At 37.6% G+C, this 22,106-nt stretch overlaps 1 protein-coding gene across 2 annotated transcripts in view; it reads left to right on the top strand.

Annotated features, from left to right (window-relative positions):
- Atf6 (activating transcription factor 6) overlaps positions 1 to 22,106 on the top strand; it is a 150,099-nt gene that overhangs the window by 22,340 nt on the left and 105,653 nt on the right. For both annotated transcript variants that reach the window (XM_051186226.1, XM_051186225.1), the window contains exons 7-8: positions 5,827 to 6,047; positions 19,645 to 19,830. In XM_051186226.1, the coding sequence (XP_051042183.1) occupies positions 5,827 to 6,047; positions 19,645 to 19,830 (407 nt within the window). The remainder of the gene's footprint in view (positions 1 to 5,826; positions 6,048 to 19,644; positions 19,831 to 22,106) is intronic.

Here is a 22,106-nt window from a genome sequence, read left to right as displayed (position 1 = left end):
AACCCAGAGATCCCGCTGCCTCTGCTTCCCACGAGCGAGGATTAAAGGCAGGTACCTCCACCACTGGCTGAGATCTTTACTCATAGCAAAAGATAGATTATTCTTTCCCAAGCATTTTATTAGTTTCAGAGATTAAAATCAAACATTCTGAACATCAATGATTTCACCTGATATGAAGCCTATATTTTGATGAGCATGTACCAATAAATTGTTTTTATAATATAATCTGTGGATATTAGTATTAATATTATAACTGCAGATTAAATGTGTCTTTCATACATTATTATTATTATTATTATTATTATTATTTTAATTTGAGAGTGGAATGAGAGGAAGAAAGGGCTGAGGTGATTGCTTAGATAGTAAAATGCTTTCCACATAAACACCAGGACCTGAGTTCAGATGTCTAGCATCCACATAAAAAGCCAGGTACTCTTACAGCTTATATGGGGATAGGCACGTCCCTTAGAGGTCACTGAACAGCCTGTCTATATATTGGATAAGCTCCAGCTTCAGGGAGAGAACTGTCTCTGAAAGTAAGGCGGAGAGATACTGAAGAAGACATTTAGCATCAGCCTCTGGCCTCAACACATGTGCACACATGCAAACATACATGTATACACCACAAAGGCAAAAAAGAAAAATGACGAAGATGGTAATACTTACCGGTGTAAGTTCAAATTCCCTAATGTACCCCACATTTAGTTCCGATTTAGTTTTCTAACTTTGCAATATAACTGTATTATTTTCTACAGAACTCTGAGCTAGTCTAACTAACCTGGCATTGTCTATTGCATTCTGCCACCTGAATTATTTTCTACATATTTTTGCTTCTAAGTCTTCAGTGCCCTGTAACAATGTTATACGTAGTGCAATTGAAAGATGATTAAAGTTTAGAATATCTGAAAATGGAGAACCAGGATGGGAAGTAGAATCGTTACAAAGCCTAGCATTGTAAGGGTTAGTGATTGATGGTGGGGGTGTATGTGGGAGGAAGGTCAGGAAGGATAGAGAGGAAACTCTCTTGGGTAACTTCTATGTTCTGTCTTAGACTTTTTTGATGATACCAGTCACTGAAATTAGGGAATACAAAGAGAGTAACATCTAATAAGAGGGAATGCCAGAGTTAAGCCAAGTTGTCTGGCTGGCCAAGTCTTAGTAATTAGTTATAATATTCCTTCTAAAAAATGATGAAATGTAGTCAGTTTTTTTTTCTCAGAATTCTACCTTTAATTTGAGATTTAAATTTGTATAGTTATATAACAAATATCAAAATTAATGAGTTGATAATACATAGCAGGTACTATTAAACAGAAAATTTGTCAATAATGAATGTATGCTAAGCTGTTCTTATATGCCAGACATTCTTCTACGTGTTTAAATATATTATCTTATTTAATAGTTACATGTCTCTCAGGATAAGTATCAATATTTTCATTTTATAGTTGAGAAAACTTGGTGCAAAGAAATACTTGACCAAGTTGACATAGTATGTTGTTTAAAACAAAGTAGGTATTCCATAAATGTTTGATACATAGTTTGAAATCTTTGAAGAAAGTTAAAAAGAAAGAACTATTAGAATTGAATCCAGCTGTCTCCCACTAAGGGGATTTGAAAATAATGCTAAAGAGGATTTTGAGCATTGCAAAATGGATAAACAACCCTTTTTTTTTTTTTTTTTTTTTTTGGTTTTGTTTTGTGTGTATCCACACATGGAACCTTAGTCACTATGTACTCTGCTAACTACTGAAGGCCCCAAACAGTTATTTGCATTGTCCTCAGTGACCTGGTCAGCACTTAGCAAGTAACTATGAGAGTCTTTTGTTTTTGAACATACTGTAATAGAAATTTAGTATTTCTACAATTTTGAACATGCCTAAAATATTTAGAGGATCCTTGATTTAGATATGGTGAAGATAGTTGGGAACTTTAGGGTATAAGAGCTTAAAATACATCATGGAATAAGGGAGGCATTAGTGGCCTGGTAGGATGTAAACCATATTTGGTGTACAGACTGCCTTGGTAATTCTCCATCTCCCCAAGATGTAATTCTCTTGGTTGGGAAATAGGAACAGGACCATGAGATTGGATTGTCCTCCCTCTCTCCCTCCCTCCATCCTTCCCTCCCTCCTTCCCTCCCTTCCTCCCTCCCTCCTTCCCTCCCTCCTATATTTCTCTCCCTCCCTCCCTCCTTCCTTCCCTCCTATATTTCTCTCCCTCCCTCCCTCCTTCCTTTCCTCCCTCCCTCCTTCCCTCCCTCTTGTACTTCCCTCCCTCCCTCCTGTACTTCCCTCCCTCCCTCCTTCCTTCATTTTCCAATTATGAGAACTGAACCTAGGGCTCTATTCATACTTGGCAAGTGCTCTACCACTGAATTTCATACATTCCCAGCCTTCTTTTAACTGTTTTGAGATAGAGTCACATTAAGTTGCTTAGGCTAGCCTTGAATTTCTTCTGTAGCCCTAGCTGGCCTTGAATTTGTGATCCCTCACCCCCCCTCCCGGCTTTTTTAGTAATTGGGATTATAGGCCTCTATCATCAGGCAGTTTGGGATTATTTTTTAAAATTAGTTTTGAGGAGTATTACAGACATCCACAAGTGTTATTTACCAATGCTTTAAATCTGCCTTAGTTCTACAGGTCTGATCTTTTCTTTGAAGTAATTCTATGTGTTTATTATCTCCCCTATTCTTTGGAATAGACTCCAAGTTTTACACAATGCTTAGTTGGAGGTTTATTTTTTTTATAATCATAATTTTAAGCTTAGAAGGTATGGAACATTGTTTCTGAGACTATTGCTCTCTTCTCTAATTATTGGCTTATGTCAGTGGTTCTGTAGACCATGGACCCTGGAGTCTGTGTGGTAGGGTGATGGGATTTGATAGGAGAACAGTGGCCTTATGGTAATTGCAAGGTATCCTCAAATCTCTAATTGTTGCAGACTGTCACTGTAGATCAAATAATTTGTTTCACTTATTTTTGTACAATTATTTAAAAAAATTATGGCTGTATTTTTTGTTAATAAACTACAAATTCATTATATTTGTTTATTATTATTATTATTATTATTATTATTATTATTATTATTTTGTTTTTGAGATGGTGCCTTAATACATAGTTTAGGTCCAGTCCTTGATGCATGAGCTGGCTTTTTGGAACCTATTCTCCATGTAGGGATGCCTTGCCCAGCCTTGATGCAGGGGTAGGGGCTTGGTCCTGCCTTAATGTGATATGTCATGCTTTGGTGATTCCCATGGGAGGCTTGCCCATTTCTGAATGGAGGAGAAGTGGGTGGGTGGGTGGGGATAGATAGGAGGTGGGGAGAGGGAACAGGAAGAGAGGAGGGAGGGAAAACTGTGTGGTTGGCTTGTAACATAAATGAAAAAATTTAATAAAAAAAAAATAAAAAAGAGAAAAAAATACATAGTTCAAAATTGGCCTTGAACCAAAATCTTCCTATCTCTGTCTTGGGTTTATAGCTATATACTATTATGGCTAATACAAACTCATAGCTAAATTCTTAATAGCCTTTTCTCATTATGTATTTTCACAGTCCATAGGAACTGACAGACACCATGATTATCTTGTATGGCTGAGCTGTCTCTTTGTTGTTAAAGAAGGCATTTTTGGACATGGTGGTGTGGACCTGTAATTCAAACAGAAGCTAGAGGATTGTGAAGTAAGGTTAGCCTGGGCTACATTGCAGGCTGGCTTTGAGCTACATAGTGAGATCCTGTCTCAAAAACTACAAGGCTTAGTGGTAGAAGGCCTACCTTTGTTTGTGCAAGACCCTGGGTTCAAACTCTAGTGCCCCAAGAAGTAAGAATATTCCAGTTAGAAATCCTTGGCTTCCATTTTACATTACAGTAAGTATATCTTTTTAATGCCAAGTTGACTTACTGTCTTATTCAGTGTTGTTAAGAACACAATCTTTGTTCTTTTATTATTTATATATTACTTTTATTTGTATTTCTGGCCTAAGCATATACTTATATAACTGCCTTTAACCTATTCCTCCAGTTATGTGAATTTATTTTGTAACAGAAGTCAGTTTAGGAGAGAATGAGAAGATAAATATATTTGACAATGTTATTCCCCAGTAAATTGTATGTATTTCAAATTTATGAGTTTAATTTTAATTTTTCTTATAAACTTACCACTTATAAATTCTAATAACTGAATTGGGAAAAAATGGTAACATTTGAATTCTACTTCTGGTCTGCTTTTTGAGGTTCCTGAAACAAAGAATTTTATTTTATAAATGAGATCTTTTTTTAGCCACGACAGATGTTCTCAACAAACAGGTGTTCTGAAAGTATTTTGATTTTCAGTTTTTCCCAACCCTTTGAAATATGAAGCTGAGTTTTATAAGTCATCTCTAATTGCCTGAACATAAAATGTCTTGTTTTGCCCTGAAGAAAAATTATAAATTTATATTGAATTACAGTTTCTGGTTATAGTAGTACCTTTACTTAGCTAGATAAAGCCAAACTACAGGGATATTGGACAAGGCTTTCAAAACTTTATAAAATTGTAAAGGGAAGGAAGCAGTTTTCATAGATCAGTTTTATGAGTTGCACGTGTTTTCCTGAGGATAGTGGGATGAGTTCTCCTCAACGGGTGCAGGTTTAAGAGGATGGCAACAACAAAGACTAGGAAAAGATTTGGCAGGGATCAGAAAGGTTGGTATTATTTATAGACAGTCATTGTGCTGTTAACTAAAATTTCATCTCATGTTGTTTTCTATTTTCTCAGCATTTGTAGTCATTTGACTCTTACATATTTGTATGTGTCTATGTTTGTAAATTTTAAAGGATTTATTTTTTTAAATAAGAAAAATTCATATAGAACTAATACACTTCAGAGGCTAATAGTTGGAAAATGTAGATAAAACAGTGAATTTGTTATTATATTGAAAAAGATAAAAATGAACTACTGCCTGGTTGGTTCATGTCTCTAGTGAGTACTTTTTGCCTCCTCCCCCAGTACTGGGAATTGGCATGCCCTCTGCCATTGAGCTACATTCCTAGTGCTCTTTGTTTGCTTGAATGAATCTCTGATTCTCCTGCTTTAGTCTGCACAGTGGCTGTAATTACAGATCTGCATCATCAGGCCTGGATTTAAAAAGTTTCTTTGTAGCTTTGAGCCTGTCCTGGAACTCACTCTGTGGACCAGGCTGGCCTCTAACTCATATCTGCCTGCTTCTGCCTCCCAAGTGCTGGGATTAAAGGTGTGTGCCACCACTGTCCAGCTAAAAAATTTTTAAATTTAAGTGCGTGTGTGTGTGTGTGTGTGTGTGTGTGTGTGTGTGTGTGTGTGTGTGTGTGTACTTGAAGAGGTCAGAAGATGGTGTCAAAACTCTTGGCGTTGGAGTTGTGAGTTGAATTTGTAAGCTACTCAACATGGATACTGGGAATCAAATCTCTTGAAGAACAGTGAGAACTCTTAACCACTCAGCCATCTCTCCTGGACTTTTTACTTTTATCAATTGAGTCTTGCTGTGCTGCCCAAAGTATCCACAGATTTCTGGGCTGAGTGCTTCCTCTGCCTCAACCTTTCAGCTACTTGTACTATAGGTATGTACCACCATATCTGACTTGAAAATAGATTATTCATGATAACTCAAAGAGGATGAACTTAATTGGCCCCATTAAAAAAGGCAGCATCAGAGTCCCCCTTAGTGTGTGTTGCTATTGGTAACATCTTATTTAATAGTGTGAAGTTCTTCAGGATTAATCTGTCTGTTTGTATAAGAGACCTGAATGTTAGACTGCTCCCTGATGCAATACTATGCCCAACTTGATTCCCTTTCTTTTCCTTAACCCAGGTCAGACTGTTCTGTTCTCTCAGCCTACTGTGGTTCAGCTTCAGGCCCCTGGAGTGCTGCCTTCTGCTCAGCCAGTTCTTGCTGTCGCTGGAGGGGCCACACAGCTACCTAATCATGTGGTAAATGTGGTGCCAGCCCCTGTGGTGAATAGTCCAGTGAATGGCAAACTTTCCATGACTAAACCAGCCCTACAAAGTACCACAAGAAGTGTGGGTTCAGATGTAAGTACTTTCTAAATGCCTGATTTTAAAGACAAACAGACAGTACCCTTTGCTTTTGATGTTTTGAAGTTTGTTTTATTGAATGAAAGAAAACAGAGTGCCAAAATTGCACTTTTGGTATTTGGTGGGAAAGATTTTGATGAAGAGTGAAGTATGCATACCTCTGTATTCTTTGTCTTTAGGACCTTTTCATCCTGCTCCTCAAGTCCCAACCGAATCACCCAGTAATATTTTTCGGGTTCTTTCATAATTGCTACTTGAAATTATGTTTAGCAATTCCTGTGATGAGAGTCTATAGACTTCTTTTTAGGCAGGTTTTATATTTAGCTCTTTCTTGACTTGTTTTTTACATTTATTTTTATTTTGTTTGTATGTGTGTGATGGCATGTATGTGAAAGTCAGAGGCCAGCTTGGCTGGAGTAAGTTCCCCCTTCTACTATAAGATTCCCAGGAATTGAACCCATGTTTCTATGCTTGGTGGGAAGAACCTTAACCAAGGGAAGGTGCCATCTTGTCCATCCTTCTCTAGATTTTCTGAAGCGTTTTTAGCATTTCATGACTCTTAAGAATTCTGTCTCTTTGTGGTTATTTGAAACTTTACCATCTTTGTAAACCTTAAAAAGTTTCTGATATTGTAGGAACTTATTCTAAGTGACACTTTCCTATGATGTCACTTCCTAAAGCTAGTTATAGCACCTGCCAGCTAACTATTGCTCTCTTTCAGTGTCACAAAAAATATCTCTTGCTGTGTATTCAAAGGAATTGATTATCAAAGGTTTTTTTGTTTGTTTGTTTTTTGTTTTTTTATTTTGGGTCTGTCTTTATAACTCTGGTTGTCCTGTAACTCAGTATGTAGACTAGGTTGGCCTTTAACCCACAGAGAGCCATGTGCCTCTGCCTCCTTCCTGAGTGCTGAGATTAAAGGCACATGCTACCATGTGTAAGAATAGGTATAATCTCAGCTGACAATACTGTGAATATTTGTAGCAAAATATAGCTAGTTTAGAATAAGAGTCCCTTGGTTCATACTGTTATGAAGAAAAGTGCATATCAAGATATGGAACAGGAAAATTAGTTTTATATGGAGAGAGAAGGGGAGAGAGAGAGAAAGAGATAGATAAAGAAAGAGATAGATAAATAGAGAGAGAGAGAGAGAGAGAGAGAGAGAGAGAGAGAGAGAGAGAGAGAGAGAGCAGTTCTTTTTCAGGTATCTGCTTGGTGGTTGACTGTGTCACGGTAAAGCTGACTATGTCCTTCCCAGCTACCAGCTGTTAGAAACTCATTGAAGTAGATGGTAACACAAACTTGTCACTTTCCTTGAGAAATGAATGGCCACAGAAGTAGCTGCTGATGTTCATGGTAAAGTATGGAAGGGTTATGTGGATGTTTTGACACAGCAGAGTGCATTGCTGTTGAGTAAGGGGCATCTTATCAAAGACCAAGAAGAAATGGAGAGAGGAAGTGCAAGTCTGTTCACAGATGCACGGTGGATGCCAATCTGAGTGTTCTCAACTTGGTTATTGTAAAAAAGGAGAGAAGGATATTCTTGGACTGACATACAAAACTGTGCTTTGGTGGTTGGGGCCCAAGAGAGTTAGCAGGATCTGTAAACATTTTCATCTCTCTAAGGAAGAGATGATGTTTGCCAATATGTTGTCAGAAAGCCCCTGAACAAGGAAGATAAGAATGACAGGACCAGAGCACCAACACAAACACTGATGTGTTGCTCTAAAGAAACAATTCAGTAAGAAAAACAAGGAGGAGGCCACAGACAATGTGAAACTTTTGCCCCCCCCCAAAAAAAAAATGCAGGAAGCCGAAGGAAAGCTCCAGGAACAGATTGCTAAGAGACATAGGCACTTCTCACTGACAAAGTTTACTTCTAAGTCTGAGTCCAGTCAAAAATTAATCTTTAAGAATAACAAATAAGTGACCAGACCTTGAGTAAAGTAAAAAGGCACCTGGTGACTACAGAATATAGGAAACAATATTGGAAAGATAACTATGGAAGCTGATTTTTTTCCTTTTAGTATATGGGAAACTTTCTACAATAAGAAAAAGAATGACAATGGCAAAAGTTTAAAAAGTTCTGTGATTCTTTTTTCTTTTTCATGTTCAAACTCCTTTAATTACCATAGTATAAAAACAGAAGAAGATACAGCAACAAAAAACTACAGGCCAATATCATAGTGATTATTTTTTCATTTAAAAAGTTTAACAAGTAAAGAATACACTTTTCAAGAAGACCAAAAGTTTTATTATAGACTTTTTTCTCTTAGACATGGATATATTTTATTATCATTGAGACTAACAAGAAAAAAAAAAAATATATATATATATATATATATACACATATGTATATATATACATATGTATATATATATGATGCGACCCCCCCCCCCAGGACATGTCTGAGTATCCCCTAAATTGCTTAGGGTCTCCAGCCTTGGGAGATGTGGTTAAATTTATACCAGGCCAGTCTTGCCACATGGGACAGGGGAGAACAGCTGTTTTTTACAACAAAACTTTTCAATTCCACCCCTCCTGGGAAGGTTCCTTAGGAGATGTGGAAGAACCATCTTGGCCAGAGCTGAAGGGGTAGGGTGTGTGACTGTGGGGTGAACAGGGACAAGGGCTCTGGGATCTGCTCCCTTGTAAAGTAGAGCTTTAACTCTCTGACTCTTTCTGGAGTCCCAAGGAAGGGGCGTGGGTGGCTGCTGTGTACAGAAGGCCTGGGTTTAGGGCCTAAGAAAGGAAGGGTGGTGAACAGGGAGGGCACACAGGGTTTAAGTTATCCTAGACCTAAAACCTGACTCTGGGAAACGGGGCTTACTCCTGTAACGGGTTCTTTGGCCCAGGCTTCCAGATGTGGGCTTTGCTTCTCCAGAGTCAATGGAGGATGTTTTTCAAAAGTTCAAAGATCCCTTGAAATTTTCTTAGAATGCTTTTGAAATTAGGAGCTTGACATTTCTTGTGTCATATTCCCAAATGAAACTAACACTAGAAAACATTTGACATTACCTTAGAACAATTGATAGTGTGCCATGCTTATTAAAATATTAACAATTTAAATAATTTTTTACAGTTATAAAATCCCAAGTGTTATGAATTCCAGAGGAACAAAAGATGGGAAAGGTGGCTCAAAAGTGAGAGCTGGAGATGTGACTTGTGACATAGTGTTTGCTCTGTTTACAAAGGGCCCTAGATCCAATCCTTAGTACCCACTCTACATGCCCTCCCACTGCCTCTGCCCCACTGCAAGAAACCATGTTCTAGAAGAGTGTTTAAGGCTTGTAGTGATTCAGTACACTAAAAGAGAAGACTGAAAGTAGACATAGGAACCATCTTTTAGGAAAGGTGGGATGTCATGTGGACAACAGAATTATTGAGTTACTCCAGTGGGTTATCTGGAACAGGTATAGAGGTAAGTGATGGAAAGGCCTCTTCTAATCCCAATTTCTGTATACAGCCATTGTGTTTAGAAACTGGAGGCCATTGCTTTCTTTTTAGACTGTGTGTGATTAACAGGCATTTGAATTTTGACAATCATCATGGATTCAATGACCCATTTGTGATGTCCAAATATATTTAGTCAGTTATGTGTTGATCTGTTAGTCAGACATCTTTCATTCATTATTTGATGTGAAAGAACACACATGTTTGGCTTTTGTAGAGAACTCTGGGAAGTTTTGAGTAACTTGCCGACAAAGTCTCAGTTAACACTCAGGAACTGGAGGAAGTTTGAGATGAGAATATATTGTACTGATGAGTGTTATTTTTTTTATTGTTAGCAGTATTTATTGGCTGGTCAGCTTTCAGAATTTAGAACTGATAAGAATTACAAAAGAGATTAATGTAGTCTGTGTGTAATGTAAGAAACCTAAAGACTATTAGAATGATTTTCCAGTCAACCTGCATTCAGGTTTTTTGTGCTATTTTCACCTAGTTAGCATATCAGGATGTCGTAGGCACTGTTCTATTGCTTCAAAAAGACACTAAGGCAGCTCTTATAAGAGAAAGCATTTAATTGGGGGCTTGCTTACAGTTTCAGAGGTTTACTCTATTATCATCATGATGGGGAGCTTGGTAGCATGCAGGTATGATTCTGAAGAAGTAGCTGAGAGCTGTGTCCTGATCCAAAGGGAGAAAGAGGGAGCTGGGTTTAGCAAGGGCTTTTGAAACCTGGAAGCTCACTCCCTGCAATAAGGCCACACCTCCTAATCTTTCTCAAATAGTGACTAAGCATTCAAATATATGGACCTATGAGGGCCGTTCTTACCTAAACTGCTGCACAGGAACTGAGTCAAAACTTTCAGTATGAGTTTTCATGTTTATGTAAAATAGAAAAGCATTAGTATGTCCTATCAACTGCCTAACCCTCCCAAGGAACCCAAAGTAAATCTGTTCTAGAAGGAGCCTTTTTAAAATCTCATTAAATTTTAATTAGTGTAGATACAGCCTTGATTTAAAATGTACCCCCTTCCAGTTTTATATCATGTAATTTTTGTGCTTTTAGACCAAATGGTGAAGAAGTTATAATTCAGAAAAAAAAATGTATAATCTTTTGTGGCTTTGTAATGCTGACATGGCTACTTTCCCCCTACCTGTTTTGAATTCTTTTGTTTGGCAAGCTTCTTTCTCTAGGGGCCTGCTACTGCCATAAGTAGTATTTCTAGCATACCATATTCTGCAGACAGCATTAAGTGCCACATTTTCTGTTATGAAACAGTTTGCCTGGTTCAAATTATAATTTCAGTCTTCCTGCTTTTTGCTGGTAAATCTGTTATGGTTAACTCTTGGAAACTTTGCCACATTTTCAAGAAGTACAATATTTGGTTTTGGCTTTGATCCTGATGGAAAAAAAATAGACATTTCATTTTAGTATAGATATTCTCTATGTAGTTTGTTAATAAATGCAATCATGGAATTATAAAATTGGCTTGATAGAGAGCATGCTTATCTTTCTTTGAAGGGCAGTTGAACATTGCCAGGTGTCAAGTTATGAGCTTGAAAACATTCTCTTTAAGTCTGTGTTACACTTATTATTTCCATCTCTTTTCATCACCATCTCAACAGTTTGTGAACTGTAACCACCCTGGTTTAAGATTTTAAAATTAAATTATTTGAGTTATTGGGATAAAGGATCATGAAAAATGGGGTGAATATATTATATATAGTCTTTGGTTCAATTTATTTATTTATTTATTTATTTATTTGGTTTTTTGAAACTGGTTCTCTGTATTGCTTTGGAGCCAGTTCTGGAACTTGCTCTGTAGACCAGGCTGGCCTCGAACTCACAAAGATCCATCTGCCTGGGCCTCCTGAGTGCTAGGAATAAAGGTATGCACCACCAACACCCGGCCTATATTCTATATATTCTATAGTGGGCCAAGAAGAGGTAATGACCCACTTCTAATGAAATTTGTAGTCTGAAACGATGGAAGGGAAATGATCATGAATTAGTACAGAACTGGAAAGAACCTAAGGCGAGGTTGATTGAGGAGTATTAACTCTGTTGCCAGGGGACCCCAGCTATTTTTTTCTGCCTTCCTATCCACTCTGTGGAATATCTCTTAAACCCTTTATGTATCACCTTGTACATGTTTCCGATCTTTTCTGACTAGAGACCTCGACATATAGAGCCATCATTAAAAAGGACACTGGGGAGGGGGCGTATTAGGTATTAGGAATGTTGAGAAGGGCATTCTCCTGGCATTCCAAACTGGATTTTGCATTCTTTTTTCTAGATATGGTGTTAAAATGTTAGAGATTTTGGGTGTTGGACTGTTAGCATGGAAGTGATGTGGTGTGATTCTAGGTGGATGCTCTTGTACACACTGTTCCTTTTGATCCAGTGAACAAATGTGAACTTGGGGACTCTCCATTTTTTACAGTTAGCAGGAAGCAACCCTTCTCTTTTTTCCAGAGGGACTCTTTACTTCTTCCTTCAAAGTTGCTTGTTGGGAAATGGCCTTGATACCTCCCCCAGGGTGGTTATAACTTTGCATACTTATCATGTTCAGTAAAACATAAAGGAATAAAACTCAGGAGAGACCCCTTAGCAGCCTGTTTTTCAAAAGAATATGATGCTATAATAATCTGCCTGTAGTGTAAAGTAATGGGCACTCTACCTGTGTTCTTTGTCAGAAAAAAAGCAAACTCCTGACATGTCCTCTTTTAGGACTAAATGTGAGTTGAATCTCCTCTGATCCTATGGCTGTCTTAGATGGAAGGAGACAAGCAACAACTAGACAGTTTTTAGTGACTAAATGCTTTTAACAGAAAGAGCACCAAGATCATGGAGTTTCTTTAGGCTCCAAAGTCGAGGAATCTGTCAGAACAATTTCAGTAGGAAAGATTTGGTGCTCCCAGAAGCTATCCAGATTTTAGAAGGAAAAAGTCACTTTGTGCTGACTAGTTTTTGGCTTTGCTACTAATGGTTACTGCAAATAAAAGAGAATTATGCTTTGTTAAAGTATTTACAGTTTCTCTTAAATGGAGTTTTGGGATTTCTAAAAATGTATCTCTGATAAAGAGTTTGGAAATGAAATTTATGTTTGCAGTGGATTCGGGAAGGGCAAAACACAGTCCCCGCCCACCCACCACCAACATACCCACGTACTACATTGTGATGGATTCATGTTGTGTCAACTTTAGTGGTCTAGTCTTGTCTTTTGGAGACAGGGTCTCATTGTGTGTCCCTGCCTGGCCTGGAACTTGCTATGTAGACATATTTGGTCTTGAACTCACAGATCAGCCTGCTTCTGTTTCCCTAGGCTGGGACTAAAGGAGTGCACTACCATGCCTGGCTAACTTTATGTCTTTCAGTTTGCCATCTTGATAAAGCTAATAAGTAATTATTTTAAAGGATGCTGGCTTGTTTCCTAAATAATTGAATATTTCCCCTCTTTTCTCTGATTCCTACAGTCTTACCTTGGGGCTTACTCTAGGAAAACAGTGCTTTGCCAATCAGCTCCCTGTTCAAAAGCAACAACCTCCCTAGTTTTGTGTCCATCTGTCCTGAGGTGGTTCTTTAATACAATACAGACACACAGCTTTTACTGACTGACCTCTTCCATGGAAATAGTAGCATACACACACACACACACTTGCTTTTCTTCCTTGGAGAGGGCTGGAGAGATGGCTCAGCTGTTAAAGGCTAGGTTCACAACCAAAAATATATCTTGGAGATTTCCAAGTACTTAAAGCTGAAAGGTAGGGGATGGAGAGGGCTCAGTAGTTAAGAACATTGGCTGCTCTTCCAGAAGACCTTGATTCTACTCTCATTGCCAACATGGTGGCTGCTTGTAATTAGTTTCAGGGGATCAGTGCCCTATTCTAGCTTCCATGGGCACTGCATGCACACAGTGCACAAATAATCATGAAGGCAAAATAGCCACACAGGAAGTAAAAATAAGTAAATCTTAAAAAAAAAAAAAAAAAAAAAAAAAAAGAAATGCACTTTAAGAAAGAGTCTTATTAAGAAAGAGTCTTATTTCATAGAGGTTCCATAATTCACATTTTTGTAGTGTTTTCTTTGTGGACAGTCTTCCTTTGAATATCTTGATACATTATTTTGTTTCTATGGAAGTGTATATGAGGAATCCTTGAAGTTGGGATTGCAGGGTTAGAAGATAGTTACTGTCTCAGTTTTGATAGAGTTTACCAAATGGTATTTCAATGGATTGCTTCAATTCTTTTTACTTCTCTGTTTCATTTGCATGCTTGCCTTCCCTCCATTCCCTCCTTCCCTCCCTCCCTTTCTCCAGGCTGGCCGAGAACTTACTATATAGCCAAAGTTGGCTTTGAATGCCTGAATCCTGTCTTCATCTCTTGAGTGCTAGGATTTCCTCAGATAATTCTTTGTAGTCCCTTGTTGATGTGTTTGTTTGATTAATGAGTTCATGTGTTATTTTTTACACAACTCCATTGACATAATGCATATACATAAGACTTTTTTTCTCTGTATTAGAGAGATCCAACACAGAGCCTTATATATACTAGTGAAGTGCTCTTCTACCTTGGATCTCTACTCTTGTTTTTGTTTGTTTGTTTTGAAGTATACATTAGTAGTAGTTTAGTAGTTCACATTTGTTTACAGAGCTGTAGAATCATTAATCCAATTCCAACAACCAGTCTGGGCCAGTTGCATAAGCCTGGTGACTGGAGTCCTGAGTCTGATCTTCGGAACCCACAAAGGTTAGAGGAGAGAACCCACTCCACAGAGGTGCTGTTTTTGCCCTGAACTGAGCTTGCCTGGGATGTTGGAATGTGTTTGCAAGCATAGAAGCACATCCCACATTCATCCTGCTTTAGTTTATAGTGTTTGCAGCCCATTTTTTAGCAGCATCTGAGACTCAAGGCTCTAAACATTATTTTGTTTGTAAGGGTTTTTTTTTTTTTTTTTTTTTTTGTCAGTTGGTAAAACTTTTAAAATTAAAAAGAAAATGTGGGCAGTTTTGAAGCTTTGCCATTTAAACTGACTCAAGCCTCAAAAGGAGTTTAGGCATTTGTGAAAGTTTTTCTTTTACATAAGTCTCTCTTATATGCAAATAAGTGTTTGTTTTATAAAGAAAACACCACACTTCCTAGCATAGTGGCACTAATGGGTGAATCCTTTGCAGCTGTGGGCATTTTCCATCAGTTCTTTATTCTTTTTCCAAAGTGTGGTGCTTGGTGGGAGAGATCTCTGAAGGCAGGATGATCAGAAGCAGGAGCAGGCTAGCCGTTGGTCCATTTTGGTCTGTTAAACCATCGGATGTGCCTAGATGGGGGTGCATCAGTGAACTAGTGGGCCAGGCTTTCGATTTTGATTTCGTGCATGAGGCTGACAGTGGTGAGCTAGCTTCCAGACATAGGCAGTTCCATAAGTTTCTGTTTCTAGACAGCACATAATTAGAGTAGCCAAACAGCACATCATCCATGCTGTGATGTCAGACCCTTCATGTGGTCTGTGGTCCATAAAAGCCTGGTGGAGGTACTGAGTAGGTTCCAGGAGGTTTGAAGTCAGCTGACCTCAGTTCATGCCTTGATTGGTCTATTCTCTAACAGTGATTCAAATGAGGCTTATTTTATTAACTTTTTTTTATTTAATTTTGTTTTTGAGAGAGTCTCATAGTGTGGCCCTGACTGGCTTGGCACCTGCTTTGTAGACCAGTCTGGCCCTGAACCCAGAACAGTTCTCCTGCTTCTGCTTCTCAAGTGCTGAGATTTCAGACGTATGTCATAATACCTGGCTTGATTCTGCTTACCTTAAAGGAATCTTGGAAGCTATAGTAATTTCAACAAATAAAGATTCTGCCATTCTTCCTGTCTGGAAACAATTCTGATACATTGTATATGCAAAAAGTTTGTGTACCTAACAGAATTTAAACAAAATGAAAGCAATAACTCTTCAAGAATACCAAACAGTGTGTGTGTGTGTGTGTGTGTGTGTGTGTGTGTGTGTGTGTGTGTGTGTGTGTGTGCTTAGTCTGAAAGTCATTTATATGCTCTTTTTGGTTTAAGAAGCATAATTCAATATATGTATTCAGATAGCTAAAGACAGCTTGCTAAGAATTAGAGTGGTAGCTCTGTACTTTTTAACTCCAGAGCATTTCATTTATTTACACAGTTTTTACTCTGCTTTTATTGGTAAGGCTGGATATTTTCAGAACTGTTACAGTGGGTCTTTTTCTATTAGAAAAACAGACTATTTGGCCACAGGTGGTTTTCATTTTTTATTTTTTCTTTCTTTTTCTTCCTTTCTTTTTTTGGTCTGAGGCATGTGGTTTGACAGCCTTTGAAATCTTCATGCTGTATATAATGTGCAGGTGCTCTTTTTTGTTTATAGAAATGCCTAATCCTTGTTTGAAATTTATTAAATGGTGTACCATCTGTAAGCTTCCCTAAATTCCATAGATTAATTAGCCTTTAAGGTTGCCTTTTATCTAACTTTTAGTATAAATTCTTCCATCTGGGAACCATCTCTTTTATGTGTTTGCTCAGTGTTCCATATACTTTAGCACTCTAGGATTAAGTATTAATTATGAACGCTGGCTTTCCCAGGAACAATGACACTGACTAAAACTAACATTCAGTGGAACAAAGTGGTATTGTCCTGAGAATGTTTTGAGATTGATGAATAATAAATTTGACATGGGTTTGCTCCCTCCCTTTACTCCTCCCCTTCCCCTTCCCCTTCCTCTCTCTGTCTGTGTATATCTGGTATTACTTTGATAGTCATTGTATTGAAAGCAGTTTTTATGCTGCTCGGGAATAATAACAAAAACAATTTTAGATGTTTATAGATCTGGGAACTATTGCAATGATAGGTATGTCAGATCATCTTCTTGTGGAGTTTCAGTTAGAAGTGAAAAGAAACCACTCTTTTTTGACAGCTCATGTAATACATTTCTTTGTGTGCTGTGACTGGAAGATGATCGACGGTATTTGATGTTGGGAGATCATTTGGTTATAGTTAACTCTATTGCTAGGAAATACAGTATTTGGGTAGCTATAAGTTTGGTCTTATAGTGTGCTAGATAGTTTTTATGTCCTCATGACACAGGTTAGGTTCATTTTGGAAAAGGGAACCTCAGTTGAGAAAGTGCCCCCAGCAGATTGGCCTGTGTGCAAGACAAGACATATTTTCTTAGTGATTGATGTGGAAGGACACAGCCCATTGTGGGTGGTGCCAGCTCTGTGCTGATGGTCCCGGGTGCTATAAAAAAGCAGACCGAGCAACCGCCATGGTTTCTGTATCAGTTCCTGCCTCTAGGTTCCTGCCTTGAATTTTTTTTTTTTTGACCCCTAAATTCCCATCTTCTATATATACCTGTACACAATAATTTTCAAGATAAATGTATGATTACAAAAATTAAAAAAAAGTTTTATTATTATTCTCTTGTACAATATATCCCAACCACAGCTTCCTCCTCCTCTACCCCTCCCAGTACACCCCACCCTGGCAGATACACTTTTTCCATTTTTTTCCCCCCAGAAAAGAGCAGGCCTCCTAGGGACATTAACCAAACAGGTGCAAGAAGCTACAATAAGACTAGGTACAAACCTTCAAATCAGGGCTGGTCAAGGCAACTCAGTAGAAGGAAAAGGGTCCCGAAAACTGACAGAAGAGTCAGAGACACCTTGCTTCTGCTCGAACTGTTAGGAGTCCCATCACAACCATAACATATATGCAGAGGACCTAGTATAGACCCATGCAGTCTCTGTGATTGCTGCTTCAGTCTCTGTGAGCCCGCTTTGAGTTCTTCCCTGAATTCCCTGGATGATAGACCACAAACTATAAGATGAAATAAATCCTGTCCTCTCCAAGTGGATTTTGGTCATGATGTTTATCATAGCAGTAGAAATCCTAACCACGACTGTTTTCTTAAAAGAGACTGATCTGAAAATGTGTAACTGCTTTTACTGATGGAGTTATGATACACTCGGAGTAGAATGTTTTAAAAAGTCCATTGAAAACAGATAGACATCAGTAACTCAACCATCTATCTACATAACCTAATGAAGTCTTAGGTTATGTACATAGTGGTGTATGTAATGGTGGCTTTTTTTTTTTTTGAGACTGCTTTGCTACTTTGTACCCAAAGAAATTAGACAAATGATGTAACAGTAGAATCTATATTAATAAAAAAAGTAACAAAAAATTGTTAAGTGTGACAATGGTAGATATTTTTTGTTATTAAGCAAAAATAGTATCAGCTATGACTTTAGGTTTCAAGGTGTAAAATTTAAGTGAAAGCTAGTTAGCATTGCTGAAACCACTGAAGCCATTTGGTATATCTTCCAAATTATAAGAATATAAGATATTCAAATTAGATGAGCACAACTGAAGGGGGCCTTAGGGGAGGAGACAGCATTAAGTGGGAATAAACAGCATGCATAACATTGAGAATATACTGTGGAGATTATGCAGTAGAGAAGATTGGAGTTAAGGAGAACACATGGTTAGGTAGTGAGTGCTCACATCAAAGAAGGCAAAAGTGAAAATGGGTAGTCAGGATGGTTGATTGACTAGCTTGTTCTTACAGGAGTGTGTTTACAGTCAGTAGCAGGATGAGATAGAAGATAATCCACTTGGCTGTCTGTTGCAGTAGTCTGTGGATGCATTCACTAGTGCCTGTTTAGGAAGGTGACACTAGAAATAGAGAATAACAGAATATTTGCATTGAAATAAACTTGGTCATTAGCATATACTCTATACACTTTTAGTGTATATTGTGTATATTGTGTGAAAGATTGAGAGAGGCAGTAAATATAGAGAATAAAAGATAATGATTATTTCTTCCTGTCTTTGTAGGTTTACTCTTGTTGTTCTTTATTTGTGTGTTTGTTTGAGACAATCTCTCATATGGACTGGCTTTGGGTTAGCAATCCTCCTGTTTGTAGTCTAGGATGCTAGGTTACAGGTGTGTCCCTCTAAGCCTAGCCTCTTGTATATTTTGAGAGGTATGTAGTACTGAGAAAAGGTATTGAAAACAACTCCGCATGAGATGTAATCTTCTGAGTAATTGGATCTAGGGTTTGGGAACTTAATTAAATTAAGACCAGCAATGGTGATTAAGGCAGTATGTGTATTTGGCCCTTCATATCCATGGATTTTAACATTTATGGATTCAACTTTCTGAGGTAGGAAATGAAAAAGAAAGTTGCACCCATACTATAAACTTTGCTATGGCATAACAACTGCTTACATTGTATTAGATTAAGTAATCCAGAAATAGTTTTGCGGTGGTTTTCTACCTTCCTAATGCTGCAACCCTTTCATATAGTTTCTTCCTCATGTTGTTGTGACCCCGACCATAAAATTATTTTTGTTGGCATTTCATAATTCTAATTTTGCTTTTGTCTGAATCATAATGTCAATATTTCTGTTTTGGAGGTAAAAGTTTGCCAAAGGGGCCATGACCCACACTTTGGGAACCACTGGTTTATAGTATGAATGTTGGTATAAGTAGGCTGTATTCAAATATAAAGCCATTTTGTATAAGAGATGAGCATTTGCAGGCTTTTGTATCTGGAATTCTAGACCCAGTTCTTCATGATGAAAACTGAGAGAAAATTGCATATACATGTACTTAATGGCATGCACGTGGGGGTCAGTGGACAGCTCTGCAGAGCTGATTCACTCCTCCACTCTCACAAGTACTGGGATCAGACACCGGACTTGGGCCCCAGGCTTGTTCAGCAAGTGAGCCAAACCACTGGTCCAGACATTTTTCTTTTTCTTTTTAAAAATACGGTCAGACTGGCTTCAAACTTGCAGCAGTCCTCCTGCCATAACCTCCCGGAGTCCTGGGATTTTCAGTGTGAGCCACTTAAATGGCTTCTTTGAGGCACATTCTGGGGGAGTTTCTGAAGAGCAGGTTAGATGCTCAGCACTGTGCTTCAGAATGCACCAGCAGCTAGGATTGAGAGAGCCTTTACTCATTTAATTGAGCTTACTTTATTTGATCAGTATAATTAAAATGTGTTTGAAAATAACCACTAATGTATATTTGACCAAAGTTGTTTAGAAGTAATCAGCATGTTTTGATATTTTGAGGTGGTCACAAAACCAGCTGGAAGATTCATTGTGACTTGTAACTTTTCCTAGATTGCTGTGCTAAGGAGACAGCAGCGGATGATAAAAAACCGCGAATCTGCTTGTCAGTCACGCAAGAAGAAGAAGGAGTATATGCTAGGACTGGAGGCCAGGTTGAAGGCTGCCCTCTCTGAGAACGAGCAGCTGAAGAAGGAGAATGGGTCCCTGAAGCGACAGCTGGACGAGGTAGTGTCAGAGGTGAGTGCTAGTGAGGCAGCTGGCTGAGGTGGGTGTCAACTGATTTCCTTTTTTTTTTTTTTTTTTTTTTTTTGGTAAGTAAATTGATAATTACTTTTTAAATCATATAAAATAGTAGTGCTAAGAAAATGGGTGTGTGTGTGTGGTAAGCACAAAAACATTTATTATAGGAAAAAAAATTACAACAGTGACCTTTTGAAGATATATGGGGAAAGGGGGGACCCATGGCTGAGCTCTGAGTCCAGAGCCTACAACAAGCTAAGCAAGTCTTCCAGCACAGAGCCACATCGCCAGCCTGAAAGGTGATCTTTTGAATTATCCCTCTCCATCCACATACAAACACTATTTGCTTTTCTTAGGTTTCGTCCAACCAGTTACTTCAGTAATTTTTCTTTCTTTTTCACTTCTTAGTTTTTTAAACAAGACCCCACTATATAGCCATGGCTGTCCTGGAACTCACTTTGTAGACCAGGCTGGCCTTGAACTCACTGAGATTTACTTGCCTTTGCCTCCTGAGTGCTGGAATTTGAACCACAATGCCAGCTTTTTATCTTTTTGGACCAGGTGAATCACATTGAGGCTCCTGAACAATCCTGTCAACTCTTTCTTCTTGTTATTCTTACAAATTTTTTTAAATTTAAATTTTATTTTGTAATTTTGAGGACCTCTAGTCAGCTACCACATTTAGTCCTTATAATCTTTTTTCTCCATATTCTACAATGACTCCTGAGCCCTGGGAAGAGGAGGTGTCATATGTATGTTCCCTTTAGGGTTCAACATTCTGAAGTCTCATATTCTTTCCACATTGGCTAGTTGTAGGTCTCTGTGTTAACCACCATCTGCCATAATTAGAAGCTTCTCTGATGATGGTTAAGGGATGCGTTAATCTATGGTATGATGATAAGTCATCAGGAGTTGGCTTAAATACTATGTCCATTTAGCAGTCTAAGAGGAATAGGTTTTCTCCCAGACGCTATAACTTATGTAGCCACAGGTTCTTGGCCCAATAATGGTGCTGGGTAAGGGTTTCCCTTATGAAGCAGTACTAAAATCCAATCAGAAAGTGGTTGATGACTTCGATGATGATTGTGCCACTATTGTAAACAGTGGGCATGTTTTTCTAGGCCAGTCATCATTGTAGCTCCCAAGGTTCACAACTGGGTAAGATTGATGCTTGCCTTTTCTCCAACACTGTGAAAGTCTGCAAGTTGGGATGGTACTTGCAGGTCAGCACCAACTTGATTTCTCAAATGTTGTATGTCTCAAGTATGATATAGATATGCATAGTTTGTTTTGGAATGGATTTTCATTTATTGATACAAATTTAAAGTCAATTTGATATGTATATTTCTCCTCTTGTTTAGGTATTGTGTTTATATAAAAATATAATGTAGTACAGATTATAGATAATTACCTATGATAGTCAAAGCTTAGAGTTAAGTTAGTTAGGTTTTTCAAGATACACAAAGATGTATTTGAGATAGATAGAAATTCTTCAAACCTTTCAAAGACCTACAAAATATGGCATTTAAAATGGTTTAGGGTTTTTATAACAATGAGACATAATTGCTCTTGGCAATACCACCTACACCAAAAAAAAAAATAAACATCAAAAAAATACATTATAAAATTTACTTCCAATATAACAAGACTAGCCATTTAAACAAGATACAACTCTTGTCTAAACTGTTTAAATTTATACTGTATATACTGGACCCACAAAAAAATAACTACTGATTCAAGATAGACATTACTACAGAGTTCCTACTTCATAAAAGAGTCTGCGAGACAATATACAAAACACAAAAAAAAATAACTAACAAACTACAAATACAAAAAAACAGTTTAAAGTTTCCTACATTACTAAAGAGTCTGCCAAACACACTATGGCCTATGGACTAAAAATAAAAAATTACAAAAAAACTTTAAATAACCAAACAATAAGTTGTTTCTGTCATTTCTAAAATTTATATACTATCCTTCTATGGTCTTTAATAAAATTAAAGACAAATAATTATGATTATAATATTCCTTAGTTAAGCTTAAAAATAAATTACATATAAAACTTTAGACTCACAAAGATAAAATAAATGATAAAATATTTTCTTAAATCTTACTAAATGTTAATAGACTAAATATTATTAACTATAATTCTTATTAGATAACTATTGTATAATATATTTTACTATATTAAGGTTAAAACCCTTCTTTTTATTTAAACAAAAAAGAAGAGATGATGGGAGATGTCATTCTGTATATGTTTCTCATACTGGTTA

Source organism: Phodopus roborovskii, unplaced genomic scaffold (assembly GCF_943737965.1).
Source record: "Phodopus roborovskii unplaced genomic scaffold, PHOROB, whole genome shotgun sequence".
NCBI classification, from domain to species: Eukaryota; Metazoa; Chordata; class Mammalia; order Rodentia; family Cricetidae; genus Phodopus; species Phodopus roborovskii.
Note: the sequence above shows the minus strand (reverse complement) of the source record. Positions and strands in the feature narration are given on the sequence as shown.